Below are 17,785 nucleotides of genomic sequence, written 5' to 3'. Positions count from 1 at the left end.
CTGTTCTTACGTCAGTTTTACCTCCACTTCTGACTGTAACTCTCCGTCTTGTAGGTATTTATTTTCGGCTTTAATTTTGTTATCTCTCGATTTAAGGAGTTGAGCTTTTTATTTAGTTCTTTATCTGAGCCTGCTGCCGACAGATAAACACCGACACACACTCACTGGTGAATGAAGAATGTGTACGGGGCAGCATGTCTGTCGAATGGTGCGCCGCGGGGTGTCAGTGCTTCGTGATAACGCAGAAGTTAGTCTTGATGTCTCTCCGTGCTATTATTACACCTTTGATCCCTTGAAAAAGACTTCGATGGTTCTTGACGGACGAAGACGTGCAGCGGGCAGTTACGGACACGGCGTTTCACCGGTCAGGTATCTTCAAGGTGGTGCGTCAGTGCTCACGGCGATTTTGCCTGTTTGGCATACGGTCTGTACGGCCTTCGAACTAAAACTTTATAATGGCCCAGTTCTAAAATGTAAGACTGGATCCAGTACGGAACCCTGAGGAACCCGCGCATTGGTAAAAACGTCAGTGCTTTCCGTACTTCAGTTGTGTCGTTACGTCGATGTAGTGCGTGTGGCAGCGGTGAACGGTGCCCGCGGCCAGTGTTGTGCTGGGTACCCCGCCCCGCGCCAGCTAGAGAGGCGGCGGCACAGGGCTTATCCGTTAGGTCGGCCGGCCGCCCGCCATATGCGTGGAGCAGGCGAGGCTCGGCTTCCGCCACGTGAGCGACTGCGACTGTGCTGGCTGTCCGCTGACAATGGACCGGAAGCAGCAGGGCGTGAGCTGCAGCGCTGATCACCTCACACACACACACATACAGTCTGCTCTGCACTCTACTGTAGCAGGCGGTAGCCAGCTCCCCTCTGCTCAGTCGTACACGAGAACTATCCGGAAACTTAGGAAACGATCGGTCGCCAAATTGAAACCACAGTGAAAATCAAGTCTTATTTGGCACAGTTACCTACACCGTCCAGCCACTTCTCTACGTAGTCGCCGCCCCGACTTAGGCATGTGTCGTAGCGTCGTAGCAACCTTCCAGTGTCCTCGTCATAAAAGGCAGCCTCTTGTGCTTTCGTGACAGTTTTCTACACTGGACTGTAGGTCGTTGTCTGTACCAGAATGTCTTCATTCACTTGACCAGAGATGAACATCAGAGGGAGCCAAGTCCAGGCTGTATGATACGTGACCAAACACTTCCCCTCGGAAACGCTGCAGTAGCGTCCTCGTTGCCCCTGCAGTGTGCGGCCGAGAATTGTCACGGAGAAGGAAATACGTGACAGCTATGTTAGGCGGGCTGCGTGACATCAGGAGAAATCCCTCACAGGCACTCGTATTTGGCGGGAGACACCGCTTTCTGTCGGCACCTTTGCTAAGCGCTCTCTGTTTGCTCAGACCGAGAAGGACGACGTGACACTCTCTCTGGGCATATTAGAGACACTCTCTGACACGTCTGTGAAAAGCTTCATCAGATTTTCACTGTGGTTTCCATTTCGCGCAAGGTCGTTCCTTATTTTCCAAATAGCCCTTGTGCCTCTGCATCTACACTGATTACTCTGCAATTCACGATCAAGTGTCCAGCAGAAGGGTCATCGAACGACGTTTAAGCTACTTCTCTACCGTTCCCATCTCCAACGGCGCGGCCGCCCGCTATGGCCAAGCGGTCCTAGGCGCTTCAGTCCGGAACCGCGCGACTGCTATAGTCGCAGGTTGGAATCCTGCCTCGGGCATCGATGTGTGTGATGGTTAGGTTTAAGTAGTTCTAAGTTCAAAGGAACTCGTGCCCTCGGATGTGAAGCCCCGTAGTGCTCAGAGCCAGTTGAACTATCCAACGGCACGAGGGGAAAACGAACGCTTAAATCTTTCCGTGGGAGCTCTGCTTTCTCTTACTTTATTATGATAGTCGTTTCTCCACATGTAGATCGGCGTCAAAAAGTATTTTCATACTGTGAGGAGGAAGCTAGCGGTCGAATTTTCATGAGGAGGTTCCTGCCACAGCGAAAAACGACTTTGTTTTATTGACTACCACCCCAATTGACACTCTCTCCCCTATTTCTCGAAAATACGTAATGAGCTGCCCTCCTCTGAACTTTTTTACGATTGTATCCGTCACTTGTACGTGATGCACACTCCACATCGCACATCAGTATTCCAGTAGAGGACCCACAACCGTGCTGTTGGCAGCCTCGTCAGTAGACGCGTCGCACCTTCTGAGTGTCCTGCCAGTACATCTATCTACATCTACATCTATACTCCGCGAGCCACCTTACGGTGTGTGGCGGAGGGTACTTATTGTACCACTATCTGATCCCCCCTTCCCTGTTCCATTCACGAATTGTGCGTGGGAAGAACGACTGCTTGTAAGTCTCCGTATTTGCTCTAATTTCTCGGATCTTTTCGTTGTGATCATTACGCGAGATATATGTGGGCGGTAGTAATATGTTGCCCATCTCTTCCCGGAATGTGCTCTCTCGTAATTTCGATAATAAACCTCTCCGTATTGCGTAACGCCTTTCTTGAAGTGTCCGCCACTGGAGCTTGTTCAGCATCTCCGTAACGCTCTCGCGCTGACTAAATGTCCCCATGACGAATCGCGCTGCTTTTCGCTGGATCATGTCTATCTCTTCTATTAATCCAACCTGGTAAGGGTCCCATACTGATGAGCAATACTCAAGAATCGGACGAACAAGCGTTTTGTAAGCTACTTCTTTCGTCGATGAGTCACATTTTCTTAGAATTCTTCCTATGAATCTCAACCTGGCGCCTGCTTTTCCCACTATTTGTTTTATGTGATCATTCCACTTCAGATCGCTCCGGATAGTAACTCCTAAGTATTTTACGGTCGTTACCGCTTCCAATGATTTACCACCTATGGCATAATCGTACTGGAATGGATTTCTGCCCCTATGTATGCGCATTATATTACATTTATCTACGTTTAGGGAAAGCTGCCAGCTGTCGCACCATTCATTAATCCTCTGCAGGTCTTCCTGGAGTACGTACGAGTCTTCTGATGTTGCTACTTTCTTGTAGACAACCGTGTCATCTGCAAATAGCCTCACGGAGCTACCGATGTTGTCAACTAAGTCATTTATGTATATTGTAAACAATAAAGGTCCTATCACGCTTCCTTGCGGTACTCCCGAAATTACCTCTACATCTGCAGATTTTGAACCGTTAAGAATGACATGTTGTGTTCTTTCTTCTAGGAAATCCTGAATCCAATCACAAACCTGGTCCGATATTCCGTAAGCACGTATTTTTTTCACTAAACGTAAGTGCGGAACCGTATCAAATGCCTTCCTGAAGTCCAGGAATACGGCATCAATCTGCTCGCCAGTGTCTACGGCACTGTGAATTTCTTGGGCAAATAGGGCGAGCTGGGTTTCACATGATCTCTGTTTGCGGAATCCATGTTGGTTATGATGAAGGAGATTTGTATTATCTAAGAACGTCATAATACGAGAACACAAAACATGTTCCATTATTCTACAACAGATTGACGTAAGTGAAATAGGCCTATAATTATTCGCATCTGATTTATGACCCTTCTTGAAAATGGGAACGACCTGTGCTTTCTTCCAGTCGCTAGGTACTTTACGTTCTTCCAGAGATCTACGATAAATTGCTGATAGAAAGGGGGCAAGTTCTTTAGCATAATCACTGTAGAATCTTAAGGGTATCTCGTCTGGTCCGGATGCTTTTCCGCTACTAAGTGATAGCAGTTGTTTTTCAATTCCGATATCGTTTATTTCAATATTTTCCATTTTGGCGTCCGTGCGACGGCTGAAGTCAGGGACCGTGTTACGATTTTCCGCAGTGAAACAGTTTCGGAACACTGAATTCAGTATTTCTGCCTTTCTTCGGTCGTCCTCTGTTTCGGTGCCATCGTGGTCAACGAGTGACTGAATAGGGGATTTAGATCCGCTTACCGATTTTACATATGACCAAAACTTTTTAGGGTTCTTGTTTAGATTGTTTGCCAATGTTTTATGTTCGAATTCGTTGAATGCTTCTCTCATTGCTCTCTTTACGCTCTTTTTCGCTTCATTCAGCTTTTCCTTATCAGCTATGATTCGACTACTCTTAAACCTATGGTGAAGCTTTCTTTGTTTCCGTAGTACCTTTCGTACATGATTGTTATACCACGGTGGATCTTTCCCCTCGCTTTGGACCTTAGTCGGTACGAACTTATCTAAGGCGTACTGGACGATGTTTCTGAATTTTTTCCATTTTTGTTCCACATCCTCTTCCTCAGAAATGAACGTTTGATGGTGGTCACTCAGATATTCTGCGATTTGTGCCCTATCACTCTTGTTAAGCAAATAGATTTTCCTTCCTTTCTTGGCATTTCTTATTACACTTGTAGTCATTGATGCAACCACTGACTTATGATCACTGATACCCTCTTCTACATTCACGGAGTCGAAAAGTTCCGGTCTATTTGTTGCTATGAGGTCTAAAACGTTAGCTTCACGAGTTGGTTCTCTAACTATCTGCTCGAAGTAATTCTCGGACAAGGCAGTCAGGATAATGTCACAAGAGTCTCTGTCCCTGGCTCCAGTTCTGATTGTGTGACTATCCCATTCTATACCTGGTAGATTGAAGTCTCCCCCTATTACAATAGTATGATCACGAAACTTCTTCACGACGTTCTGCAGGTTCTCTCTGAGGCGCTCAACTACTACGGTTGCTGATGCAGGTGGCCTATAGAAGCATCCGACTATCATATCTGACCCACCTTTGATACTTAACTTAACCCAGATTATTTCACATTCGCATTCGCTAATAACTTCACTGGATATTATTGAATTCTTTACTGCTATAAATACTCCTCCACCATTGGCGTTTATCCTATCCTTGCGGTATATATTCCATTCTGTGTCTAGGATTTCGTTACTGTTCACTTCCGGTTTTAACCAACTTTCCGTTCCTAATACTATATGCGCACTATTTCCTTCAATAAGAGATACTAATTCAGGAACCTTGCCCTGGATACTCCTGCAGTTTACCAATATTACGTTAACTTTTCCTGTTTTTGGTCTCTGAGGACGGACGTTCTTTATCAACGATGATAATGTTCTCTCTGGTAAGCCGTCAGGTATTTTATCGTTTCGCCCAAGGGGGGGTCCCTCTAACCTAAAAAACCCCCGTGTGCACGCCACACGTACTCTGCTACCCTAGTAGCTGCTTCCGGTGTGTAGTGCACGCCTGACCTGTCTAGGGGGGCCCTACAGTTCTCCACCCAATAACGGAGGTCGATGAATTTGCAACCATTATAGTCGCAGAGTCGTCTGAGCCTCTGGTTTAGACCCTCCACACGGCTCCAAACCAGAGGACCGCGATCGACTCTGGGCACTATGCTGCAGATATTAAGCTCAGCTTGCACTCCGCGTGCGATGCTGGTTGTCTTCACCAAATCGGCCAGCCGCCGGAAGGAACCAAGGATGGCCTCAGAACCCAAGCGGCAGGCGTCATTCGTTCCGACATGTGCTACTATCTGCAGCCGGTCACACCCAGTGCGTTCAATAGCTGCCGGAAGGGCCTCCTCCACATTACGGACGAGACCCCCCGGCAAGCACACCGAGTGCACACTGGCATTCTTCCCCGACCTACCCGCTATTTTCCTGAGGGGCTCCATAACCCGCCTAACGTTGGAGCTCCCTATAACTAATAGGCCCGCCCTCTGTGACTGTCGGGACCTTGCCGGAGAATCGGCCACTGGCCCAACAGGCGAGGCATCCTGTGGTGGCTCGGAAACGATGTCATCACCACTAGGAAGCACCCCGTACCTGTTGGAAAGGGGTAAGGCAGCCGCCACGCGGCCAGATCCCACCTTCGCCTTTCGGCCAGGCACGCGCGAGCCCACCACTGTCCGCCATTCACCCTGGAGTGATGGCTGACCGGTAAGATGCTCACTGCCGGAAGACGCAGCGACATCAGGGGTTCCATGTGATTCCAAGGCCACCGAAGTAGGCATAGGTCTCACCACAGTTGCCCCAACGCCACTACGAGCCGACGCCTGCGCCTCGAGCTCGATGAGCCTAACAGACAAAGCCTCCACCTGTCCCCGAAGAGTGGCCAATTCACCTTGCGTCCGCTCACAACAACCACAGTCCCTACACATGACTATGTTTACCCTACTCTATACGGTGACAAATTCCCAAGATAATCTTCTGATGAGCTACTCTGATAATCAAGAAACACTCACTGAAATACGAGACGCGAAAACTACGCTAGGTTTTCCCAGAAAAACTATTTAAAAGCTAAGCGCAGCAAATAAGTACAAAAACACTGTTATTGAAATAAAAGGTTCTACCTAGTAAGCACTCGAACACGCAAGAAATTACAAAAATAAACTAGTAATTACACAGATAACTGAAAATAAGTCGCTGCTGTTTGTAAAATATGTAAGAAGCAAACGGTGTACTCGCCTTAGTAGTAGCAGGAGCTAGCGATGCGCTCTCGCTGACGGTCTTTGATTTCCTTACCCCACAACATTATCTATGTGCTCGTTCCAATTTTAAGTTATTCGTAATTGTAATCCCTAAGTATTTAATTGAATTTACAGCCTTCAAATATGAGTCATGTATCATGTAACCGAAATTTAGTGCTTTCCTTTTACTGCTCATGTCAATGACTTCAAAATTTTCATTACTTAGTCAATTTCGACTTTCCGCACCATACAAATATCTCGTCTAAATCATTTTGCGATTGGTTTTGAACGTAAATGGCAGCATTATTCTGCAAATAATATGAGACTTGCTCAGATTCTGTCCTACGTCTGTTATGCAGATTAGGAACAGCAAACAGACTGTAACACTTGCTTGGGGAACGCCAGAAATCACTTCTGTTTTAGTCTATGACTGTAAGTCAATTACTACTGTCTGTCAGGTTTCTGACAAGAACACACGAATCCAGTCACACAATTGAGACTATACTCCATACGCACGTAATTTGATTAGAAGTTGCTTGTGATGAATGGTGTCAAAAGCCTTCTCGAAATCCAAAAACATGGAATCAATTTGATAACCCCTGTCGGTAGCACTCATTACTTCGTGAGAATAAAGAGGTAGTTGTGTTTGACAAAAAGGAGATATCCTGAATCTTTGTTGTCAATATGTCAATTAATCGTTTTCATCGAGGTGATTAATAGCGTTGGAGCACAGCGTTTGTTCCAAAACCCTACTGCAATCCGACTTTAGTGCTGTGGCTCGAGTACTCCTGTTTCGTTTCTTGGCTACTGCTGTGACTTGTGCAGCTTTCCTGTCTACGAGCGAGCGGCTGTATATGGATGTTAAGTACGGATCTCTGAAAGGAATCTGAATTGGAAGCCTTGCCTTTCTTAGATATTTTAAGCTGCTTCGCTTCACTGAGTTTCATGTTGGCAGTTCCTCTTGATTGGAATTCTGGAATATTTACTTCGTCTCCTTTTGTGAAGACGTGTGATGCAGGACTGCGTCTGATGCGGGTAACTCGTAGAACGAGGACACCAGCGGCCGTAATTCTTCCTAAAAATGTCATCGTTTAAGGAACCAGTTTCGACGCTTCGTTACCGTAAACTTCAGACCCCCGTACATCAGAAATCAATAAATGTAGAACATAGTGTAAGCCCGATTTACAACTGTCGAGGATATTGTAACGACAGAGTAAAGTCAATTCGAAGTTATTAAAAAATTTCCAACACATTCCTGTGTAGATATAAAGTTAAATATGCAAATGACGTACAATAATATAGACATACAATCAGATAATGGTTGGTATTAATAAAACATTAGAAGGGAATTATAATAAAAGTGAGTGAGGTAATATACAAAATCAGCTGTATGAAATGATAACAAGTAAGTAATTCGTTTAAGTGCAGATGTAAACACACTGAGATGGCGGTAGTGTGTACACGAGGTATGAGGGTAATTACATTGACGGAGCTGTCATTTGTAACGAGGCGCTTCATGTGAAAAGATTTCTCTTGTGATCACGACGACAATTAACAGACTTTGAACGCGGAATAACAGTTGCAGCTAGATGCATGGGAAGTTCAAAAGTGAGCTGAGAATTCCTTATTTTAGCCATTACCTCACAGTGGCCGACAACCGTCACTTAACGACCGAGAGCAGCGGCGTTTGCGAAGAGTTGTCACTGCTAACAGACAAGCAACTCTGGGTGAAATAATCGCAGAAATCAACGTGCGACGTATAACGAACGTATCCGTTACGATAGTGCGGCGAAGTGTGGCGTTGATGGGCTGTGGCAGAAGACGACCGACTAACAGCACCGTGTCGCCTGTAGTGCCTCACGTGGGCTTGTCACCATATCTGCTGGACTCCAGACGACTGGAAAACCGTGGCCCTGTCAGATGAGTCTTCAACGCGAGAGCTGATGGCAGGGTTCGAGTGTGGCGCAGATCCTACGAAGCCGTGGACCCGAAAAGCACAGTGCGAGCTGGTGGTGGTGGCCCCATAATGATGTAAGCTGTGTTTGCATGGGTCATTCACTGGAAATGATTCTTTTCGGCTAATTGGAGACCATTTGCAACCATTCATAGGATTCATGTTCCCAATCAACGGTGCAATCTTTACGAATGTCAATGCGCCACGTCACCAGGACAGAACTGTTCGCCAATTAAACGAATGATTTTGGCCATCCGGATCCCATCGAAATTTATGGGACATAAGCGAGAGGCCAGTTGGTGCACGACAGCCTGCGTCCTGCATCGACAACACTTTCGCAGCTGTGGCCTACAGCGGCAACGTGGCGCAGTGTTTCCCCAGGGGACTTCCAGCGACTTGTTGAGCCCATACCGTGTCCAGTTGCTGCGCTGCCCCGGAAAACTGGAGATTCGATACGACACCTGGGTGGTGTCCCCTGACTTTTGTCACCTGAGCGTCTCATACTACACATTGTCTCAATGATTTATCACGAAGTGAGACGTGGAAAGTAACAAAAAAAGAAAAAAAAACACATACGGAGATATCGCAGCAAAGGACTGATTTTCGCTTTTTCCACTACAGGCCTCATATTATTCGCGGTTGTTGTCAGAGAGGCGATCTGCCACCTTCTTCTGACCACACACTTAACGTACAAGTAACGTTGGTACGCCATTAACTGACCAAAGCTACTAGGTTAACCACCGTACTCTTATGGTAGTCTACGATAGCGTCTGGAAATTTTACGCCGGCCGCGGTGGTCTAGCGGTTCTAGGTGCGCAGTCCGGAACCGCGCGACTGCTACGGTCGCAGGTTCGAATCCTGCCTCGGGCATGGATGTCTGTGATGTCCTTAGGTTAGTTAGGTTTAAGTAGTTCTAAGTTCTAGGGGACTGACGACCACAGATGTTAAGTCCCATAGTGCTCAGAACCATTTGAACCATTTTTTGGAAATTTTACAGCTCTACCGTACAGTCAAACACATTCCCATACACAGTAGTTATAACAGCAAATAGTCTCAGATTGTGGACGTACAGGGAGAACAGGACCAGACATAAAACACTGGCGGCTTCATCTCTGACCAGCCCTCGCCGTCCAGGACAACGTATTGGGCTCTCTGATTCGAAAAGACTTCGAGAGAGCCACATATCTGAGAAGGTATTTGTATGGCCGGATGTCTGTTTCCTGTATTTAGCGTGGCGCAGGAGGAAACGTCTTCAAGTAATCTAGGAATAGATGTGAGCGGTATTTTGTAATGCATTAGACGAGTTGTGGTATGACTAACGAAAGTCGCCATTGTGAGTGAGGAAGCATTCTGATGGTGCTGCTTGCAGCTGTGAGACACACACACACACACACACACACACACACACACACACACACACGGGACAACAAAGAGCGGAATATTCCGGTGGGGCCAAGTATAGCCGGCGTGTGCGTGTCGATGCCAAGTGCGCGCAGTGCTCTATCGCTGCCTGCGTAACGCACGCGCTGCCGCCAAAGCGCCAGGCATGCCGCAACACGCACACACTCCCCCTCTCCCATCTCCTGACATCACCCCATCGTCTACTATTACTTCATTAAGTCTAGGGGACTGATGACCTCAGATGTTAAGTCCCATGGTATTCAGAGCCATTTGAACAATTTTTCTTATTTTCCGTATCTGCCTCATTTGTACCCCCCTTGTACTTCTCGTTTTCTCCTCGCCTCGTCTTTTTCACTCTTTCACTGTTCATCTTTCGTTTCTCTCCTCCCCCCTTTTCCTCCCCTTTTTTCCCTCCCACACCTCCAGCTTTCCCTCCCTCCCTTCTCCCCCTTTCCCTAATACCATATTAGAGGGTGTCCGCAGCAGAACGTTCCAGTTGTAAATTTTAGTAGTATCACATGTGACGGTTGCAGAGTGTTGCTAGAACGACACAATTAGAGAGGAAGTGAAACATTTTTAGATAAGCGCTTGTACAATTGCTGGTGTTCTTCAGAGACAAGGTTATCGTCAGGAGTGCCCCAGGGAAGTGTGGTAGGACCGCTGTTATTTTCCGTGTACATAAATGATACGGCGGACAGGGTGCGCAGCAGTCTGCAGTTGTTTGCTGGTGATGCTGTTGCGTACGGGAAGGTATCCAAGTTGAGCGACTGTTGGAGGATACCAGATAACTTAGACAAAATTTCTAGCTGGTGTGATTAATGGCAGCGAGCTCTAAATGTGAAAAACTGTAAGTTGGTGCGAATGAGTAGAAAAAACAAACCACTATAATATGTGGTGGATACATCATTAGTAGTGTACTACGTGACACAGTCACGTCGTTAAAGTGTGTGTGTGTGTGTGTGTGTGTGTGTGTGTGTGTGTGTGTGTGTGTGTGTGTGTGTGTGTGTGTGTGTGTAACGTTGCAAAGCGATACGAAATGGAACGAGCATGTGAGGATTGTGGTAGGGAAGGCGAATCATCGACTGGGTTTATTGGGAGGCTATAGGAAAGTATAGTTCATCTGTACAGGAGATCGCATGTAGGACGCTGGTGCGACCTATTCTTGAGTACTGCTCGAGTGTTTGGGATACGTACCAGCTCAGACTGAAGGAAGACATCGAAGTAATTCAGAGATGCTCCTGCTAGATATGTTACCGGTGGATTCGAACAACACGGAAGTTTTACGGAGATGCTTCGGGGACTCCAATTGGAATTCCTGGAGGGATTAATTTCGTTTTGAGAAAATTTAAAGAACCGTCATTTGAGGCTGACTTCAGAGAGATTCTACTGCCGTAAGGAGCAGAAAAATAAGATACGAGAAATTATGGCTCGTACGAACGCAAATAGACTCTTGTTTCTCGCTCGCTCCATATGCGAGTTGAAAGGAAAAGGAAATGAGTTGTAGTGGTACATAGTTCCCTCCACGACTCATCGTACGTTGGCTTGTGGAGTTTCGACGTAGCGGTCGCGCGGTTCCAGACTGTAGCGCCTACAAATGCTTGGCCACTCTGGCCGGCTCGACGTATATGTAGATGCTTTGTTGCTTTCCCATCTTGCGCTGCAACATGCGCAAAATGTGGGCTCCTCGGCGTAAGGCGCGTTCTGCAGTTTGCTAGCAGTGAATCTGTTATTTCAGCTTGGGTTTTGTTTGAAGTTTAATTGTGATCCCCCATGTGGCAAAAACATCCACCGACGATGTAGTCAGCTCGAAACGACCGGATTTTTTCGTAAAGTGGAAAGCACGGGACGACAAAAGGTGTCTGAAGAACATGTTGACCGTTTCAGAGCATCTTAGTCCTAAGAAGTCTGTTCGGAAACCAATTGTTGAACTTCAGTTGCGAAAGACGCCAGTGTGGAAAGTTTTAAGAGATCGTTTACACGTTCATCCATACCGGTATAGAACCGGATCACTGTGGTGTACGTTGTAACTTTTGCAAGTGAGATGTTGCAGTGGGAAGAGGACTTTCTTCACCTTGTGTTGTTCACTGATTGTTCAGAGATGAGGCAACATTTCATCTAAGTCGGAATATACACATCCATAATGTTCGTATCTGGGGGTAAGGACATCATCTGAACTTATACGACAGGAGAGAGGTCCCCCAAAATTAAGCGTTTTCCACACTGTGCTCCAACTTCACCTGTACGGACCATTTTCTTTTCGGCTTTCCTCGATATACCGCGAGAGTTGCCCGTTCTCCAAGTGGAAGGTGATCCCGAAAACTTAGCAACAAGATGGAGGTCCATGCCATTGGCATCTCTCTGTACGAGACTGGTTCAACGTCCAGGTCCCCGACCGTTGGGGTTGGTCGTGATGATCAGTACTACAGAGCTAGCCTCCACGTTAACCTGACCTCACACCGTGAGATTTCTTCCTTTAGGGCTTCATAAAAGATGGTGTCCACGTTCCGCCACTTCATAATGAGACTCTGAAGTGAAGAGGCTGTGCTGTTACATGCTGTACTCCGGAGTAGTTGACCAAAATGTGGGAAGATTTGGATTTTAGGTTCAATATGCACCGTATAACTAAAGGTGCACATTTGGAACATTTTTAAGAAAACCTGCGTCAGTTTGTCTTCAGTTTTATGTATTATATCATTACCGCCAGTAATTACATGAAATTTACTTTATACTCTCGACTTAATACTCAACAGCATCAAATGTTTCGTGAAATTATTTATTAGAACTCTGTCTTTGGCGGTAACGTTATCAGAAAAGTGGGCCCTATTTTTTTTAGAATGAGATTTTCACTCTGCAGCGGAGTGTGCGCTGATATGAAACTTCCTGGCAGATTAAAACTGTGTGCCCGACCGAGACTCTAACTCGGGACCGCGAAAGGCAAAGGTCCCGAGTTCGAGTCTCGGTCGGGCACACAGTTTTAATCTGCCAGGAAGTTTCCTATTTTTTTTGTGTGAGATATAATCTACTTATCCTCGTGTAAATCAGGAATGATAACAGTACTGTTAATTTTCTTTTACTTTAAAACTGCAAATTAGCTTCGTCCCACAGTTAGCTTGGAAACAATTCGTTTGGTATTTTACAGACTGTGAAAAGAAATTAGGTTTACTTTTGTAACAATTGCACTAAGAAAAATTATCGTAGTTCGAGCAAAATAAATGCTTGCTGGTTCTAATAAATGTAGCATGTAAATAGTAATTGCACACAAAATGGCTTTTGAAAAGCTTCCGTATTTAATTTCCTCATGTGCTGTAAATGAAATCTCTTTTTTTATGTTTATCCAAAATGAAACAGGATCTTCAAATGGCGTAATCGTAATACGCAGTTTATTTTTTATGTTTTAATGAACAGTACGTGTTCACATTTAGTAAAACAGCTGAGCGACAGTGATAAAGAAAGACCTAATTCCAAACAAGATCCAATTGTAAGAGAATAAGAGCGCAAGCGAGAGCGGAAGAACAAGAGAGATTTTAACACTCCTACATGTTCTTTTATAACAATCTAAAAGTGTTGCCTTGCGTAATTTTATCTGAGTACTAGTTAACTAGAGTCATGAATCGCTGTATTTCATAGGTTTCAATCAGTAAAATTAAATATTGCTTCACTTAAGTGCACTAGACGCTGCCATTTAGTAATTATTTCTCTCGATACGGGGCACTATGATTTGTTGTAAATAACGTAATTTAAACTGTTATTGTATACCAGTGAAACGGGGACATTCTTTTATGGTCTGTACTTGCTCTCCCGCTTCTTGGATATTCTTTCCCCTCGCTACAGTATCTTCCTACTTTCTCTTTCCTCTTCCTGATTTCTGTTACTTCTATACTTTCTCCTCTTTCTTCCTAACTTCTGAACCCCTTTCCTAATTTCTGTTTCCTCTTTCCACGTTCTATTTCGTCTTCATAGTTTTACTTCAGCTTTCCTTCTCTCTCCTTCTTATTACTAATTTCTATTTCTCTCTACTACTTCTCCTTCGCCATAGTATTTTGTCTTACCTCTTCCTACTTTCTGTTACCCCATCTTACTTTCTTGTCTTTCTGCGTACTTTTCTAACTTATCGTCTTTCTTCGCATGCACCCATTTCTGTTCCTGCTTTCTCTTCCATTTATGATCTAATTTTTTTCTCCTCCTACTCTCTCTTCTCTCTACTTTTACTTCACCTTCCTGCTCTCTCTTTTTACTTTCTCTTCCTCCCTACTCCTCCTACTACTACGTCCCCTTCCTACTTTTTGCCCTCCGTGCCTACTTTCAAGTGACTTCCGGGCCCTCTGTGACCGCGGCACCCGCCCTTCTCGTGTTGCAGACTCGTTCGTGAACAGCCAGGAGTGGACGCTGAGCCGCGCTGTGCCCGACCTGCGGCTGGGCATCGTGGGCAGCCTGGCGTCGGGCAAGTCGGCGCTGGTGCACCGCTACCTCACCGGCTCCTACATGCAGGAGGAGTCGCCCGAGGGCGGCCGCTTCAAGAAGGAGGTGCTCTGCGACGGCGGCTCCTACCTGCTGCTCATCCGCGACGAGGGCGGCCCGCCAGAGATGCAGGTAGGCAGCGAACATGTTTCCTCAAGTCTTACCCGCGGAACGAACATATTCCATCATCCGGAATATTATCAACTCTTGTACCGATATTTCTCTCTGACAACCTTTCAGCCATTCTCAAGATGAGCCGGTTGCAAGATTTTTGAAGGACTTTACTCTGTGGAGTAAACACACATGCCTCAAGGATACTTTTGCTAACGATAACGTCACAGTGCAAGAGGTAATAATATCCTGGAACCACTCTCGAAAAATCAAGAATAAATACCAGTGCACAGGCGCGGCATTCCAACTTGGGTTTCCGAAAATCCGGTTTGAAAATCCGAAAGAGTGCAGTTGAACGTTGGTAGAAACGTGGGAACATTTAGTGGATTGCCTGGCAGCGTACTCCTACACTACCGAATGTGTAATACTTGTCTCGTAAACAACTGCCCAGCCACAGTCATATAAATCAGATATACTGTCGTAACTCCATATTATACACTGCCCAGCCACATTAACGTAACCACCCGTCAAAAGCATGTACATGCACCTTTTGCAGCTGAGACGGCTGCGATGGATGCAGGAAGAGAGACAGTGGTGCCGTGGCGAGCTGCGCTAGGTCCGAGGCACGAACACCTTGATCGAAGTGGTCCCACAGATGCTCGATTGGGTTTTAACTCGGAAGGCATTGTGGTCAGGCGAGTACGGCGGTCTCATCCTGGTGCTCTTGGAACAAAACCGAGCCGTGTGACACGTTGCGTTGTCCTGCTGGTAGATACCATCGTGACTAGGGAAAACAAACTGCATGTAGGGGTGAGGAGGAGGAGATTAGTGTTTAACGTCCCGTCGACAACGAGGTCATTAGAGACGGAGCGCAAGCTCGAGTGAGGGAAGGATGGGGAAGGAAATCGGCCGTGCCCTTTCAAAGGAAAAAAAAAATGGTTCAAATGGCTCAGAGCACTATGGGACTCAACTGCTGAGGTCATAAGTCCCCTAGAACTAAGAACTACTTGAACCTAACTAACCTAAGGACATCACACACATCCATGCCCGAGGCAGGATTCGAACCTGCGACCGTAGCGGTCGCGCGGTTCCAGACTTTCAAAGGAACCATCTCGGCATTTGCCTGAAGCGATTTAGGGAAATCACGGAAAACCTAAATCAGGATGGCCGGAGACGGGATTGAACCGTCGTCCTCCCGAATGCGTGTCCAGTGTGCTAACCACTGCGCCACCTCGCTCGGTATATGTAAGGGTGAACATAGTTCCTGATGAAGATGCACATTTGTGTTGATTCCATCGTGCCTTCCAGATTCACGAGATCACCCAGGGAATGCCACGGAGACATTCCGCACACCATAACGCTCCCTCGGTTTCGGACGCTTCACGCTATATACTCCTACGACGACGTGGCCCACCTGAAAAGGCCACCTTCCGCGACTCGATGAGCGTTAGTTGCAGTTTTGGCTTGCAAATTTCGGCCTTCATCGCCAGTGAACAGCAGTCAGCAAGGGTGTGTGAGCCAAGTGCCTGCGTCAGAGGCCACACACAGCAACTGTTCGCTGAACGATCGTTGGGGAGACACTGTTGGTGGGCGCTTTCTCGTAAGGGGTGTCAGTGACTGAGCGGTTGGACGTGTGTCTGCGCGCACACTTAACCGCAGCCGTCACCCATGGCGCTTCCTGCAGCACACTCGGGTCGGCGCCGCTTTTGGACAGCGCCATTTAGCCGTGCACGGTGTACTTCAACTGTGGCGGCTCGTTTGGGAAATGCTTCCACCCTGGGCTCCTAATCCAGTGACCACGCCCTCTCAGATGTCAGATAAATCTCTCCATTTCCACAAGACGACAACGACTGCACTGTTTTTCGCGCCCCCCGCTCCTCCCCCGACAAGCTTCATGTATCCTCCACTACATGTGTTGCCACCTACCATCTGTGTGTGGTTACTGCACGTTCACGGTGAACATAGGCGGTGGTCACATTAATGTGACTGGACCGTGGTATAGACACACAAAGTGCCTTTTACTACTACAGTAATTGTAATTAGACCACTCTACACATTAAAAGAAAGTTTTGCTTTTTTGATGTATCTCGATTTGTATCCACAGTTTTCACCATTGCTATTACTAATCCGTATTATTATTATAAATGCGAAAGTAACTTTGCGTGTTACATTTTCACGACTAAACCGCTGAACCCATTTCGATTAAATTTGGTATGCAGTTTATCTGAACCCTGAGAAAGAACATATGCTACTTTAGAAAAAGTGAAAATAACAAATAAGGGAAAAAATGCCCGTAAGAGGGTGAAGTCGGCAATGAAACACCCGTTATCACACCAGTGAATGTAAACAATGTTAAAAAATTATTCAGTTTGTTGCATAGTGTACAGGTTGTATAAAATTTGTAGCTACTTCACGGCCCCCGGCACACCGCAGCACGTGCTCCCGTGTTGTGCGTTGTGGTAGTTGGAGAGGGGGCAGACACGTGACTGGGCAGCTGACGCACAGTAGCTTGCTTGCTCAACATCACTCGTCGTAGCAAAGCTAACGATAAGCGCCGCGACTCGGGAGAACAGCTGAAACATAAATAAGTAAAGTGCGTAAAATCAGGGCCGGTATGTGTAGTGTTAAACTTAGAAGGCGACCCCCCCCCCTCTCTCTCCTCACCTATCCACTTTCTCCACAGAGTATCTGAAGGACGCTGTCGAGACATGAGGTTTCGAATGCTGTTCCACACATAAAATAAAAAAAAAACTCCAAGGAATTGCAAATGAAGATTTCTGAGCATTGTTTACAACAGCTCATTCGTTTTAACAGAGCCGCTGCTATCTGAATGCGTAGCATATAAGTCTTGTAATCATGGAGTTGCTGGTTCTATTCTTGCAAATGGATACCTATTTTTTATTTTTATTTCAGTTTTATGTTTACTATCATATGGAAATAGTAATTGATAAACATTTAATCACAGTTTTTAATGAAAATGACTTTTTTTATTTTAAACTACTAATCACAAAAATATGTAAGTATTCTGGGTAAATTAAAATTTGGTGCAAAAATACAAAGATGAAACAGAAAATTAAAAAAATTCTGTTTTTAGTGACTGAACTGACGTACTAGAATCATGTAACAACTTTCTTTTCTTTCTTTGTTGTTGATCACTATTATTCATATAATTTTTTTAACAAAAAGATATCTCACATATCTGTATCATATTTAAATTTTTCTTCATTTGATTTCCAATTATAAATAAAAAGTTATTTGTTTTAAAAAAAGATCAGTGATTATTCGTTAATTAATATTTCTGTTTAGTGATAAACGTAGAATTAAACTAAGAATAAAAAGGTTGCTAACAGCGAGAATCGAACCAGTGACTTCACGGTTACAAGACTGACGCTCTATGCCTTAAGATACTAGCAGCTCTTTTAAAATA

General features: G+C 45.7%; 1 protein-coding gene across 1 annotated transcript in view; it reads left to right on the top strand.

Annotated features, from left to right (window-relative positions):
• The window catches only part of LOC126215305 (centaurin-gamma-1A), a 319,380-nt gene that overhangs the window by 102,235 nt on the left and 199,360 nt on the right, over positions 1-17,785 (top strand). The window contains exon 2 of the mRNA XM_049941987.1: positions 14,147-14,379. Within this exon, the coding sequence (XP_049797944.1) occupies positions 14,272-14,379 (108 nt within the window). The 5' untranslated portion in view covers positions 14,147-14,271. The remainder of the gene's footprint in view (positions 1-14,146; positions 14,380-17,785) is intronic.

The sequence above is a fragment of the Schistocerca nitens genome, chromosome 12 (assembly GCF_023898315.1).
Source record: "Schistocerca nitens isolate TAMUIC-IGC-003100 chromosome 12, iqSchNite1.1, whole genome shotgun sequence".
Taxonomy (NCBI): domain Eukaryota; kingdom Metazoa; phylum Arthropoda; class Insecta; order Orthoptera; family Acrididae; genus Schistocerca; species Schistocerca nitens.
Note: the sequence above shows the minus strand (reverse complement) of the source record. Positions and strands in the feature narration are given on the sequence as shown.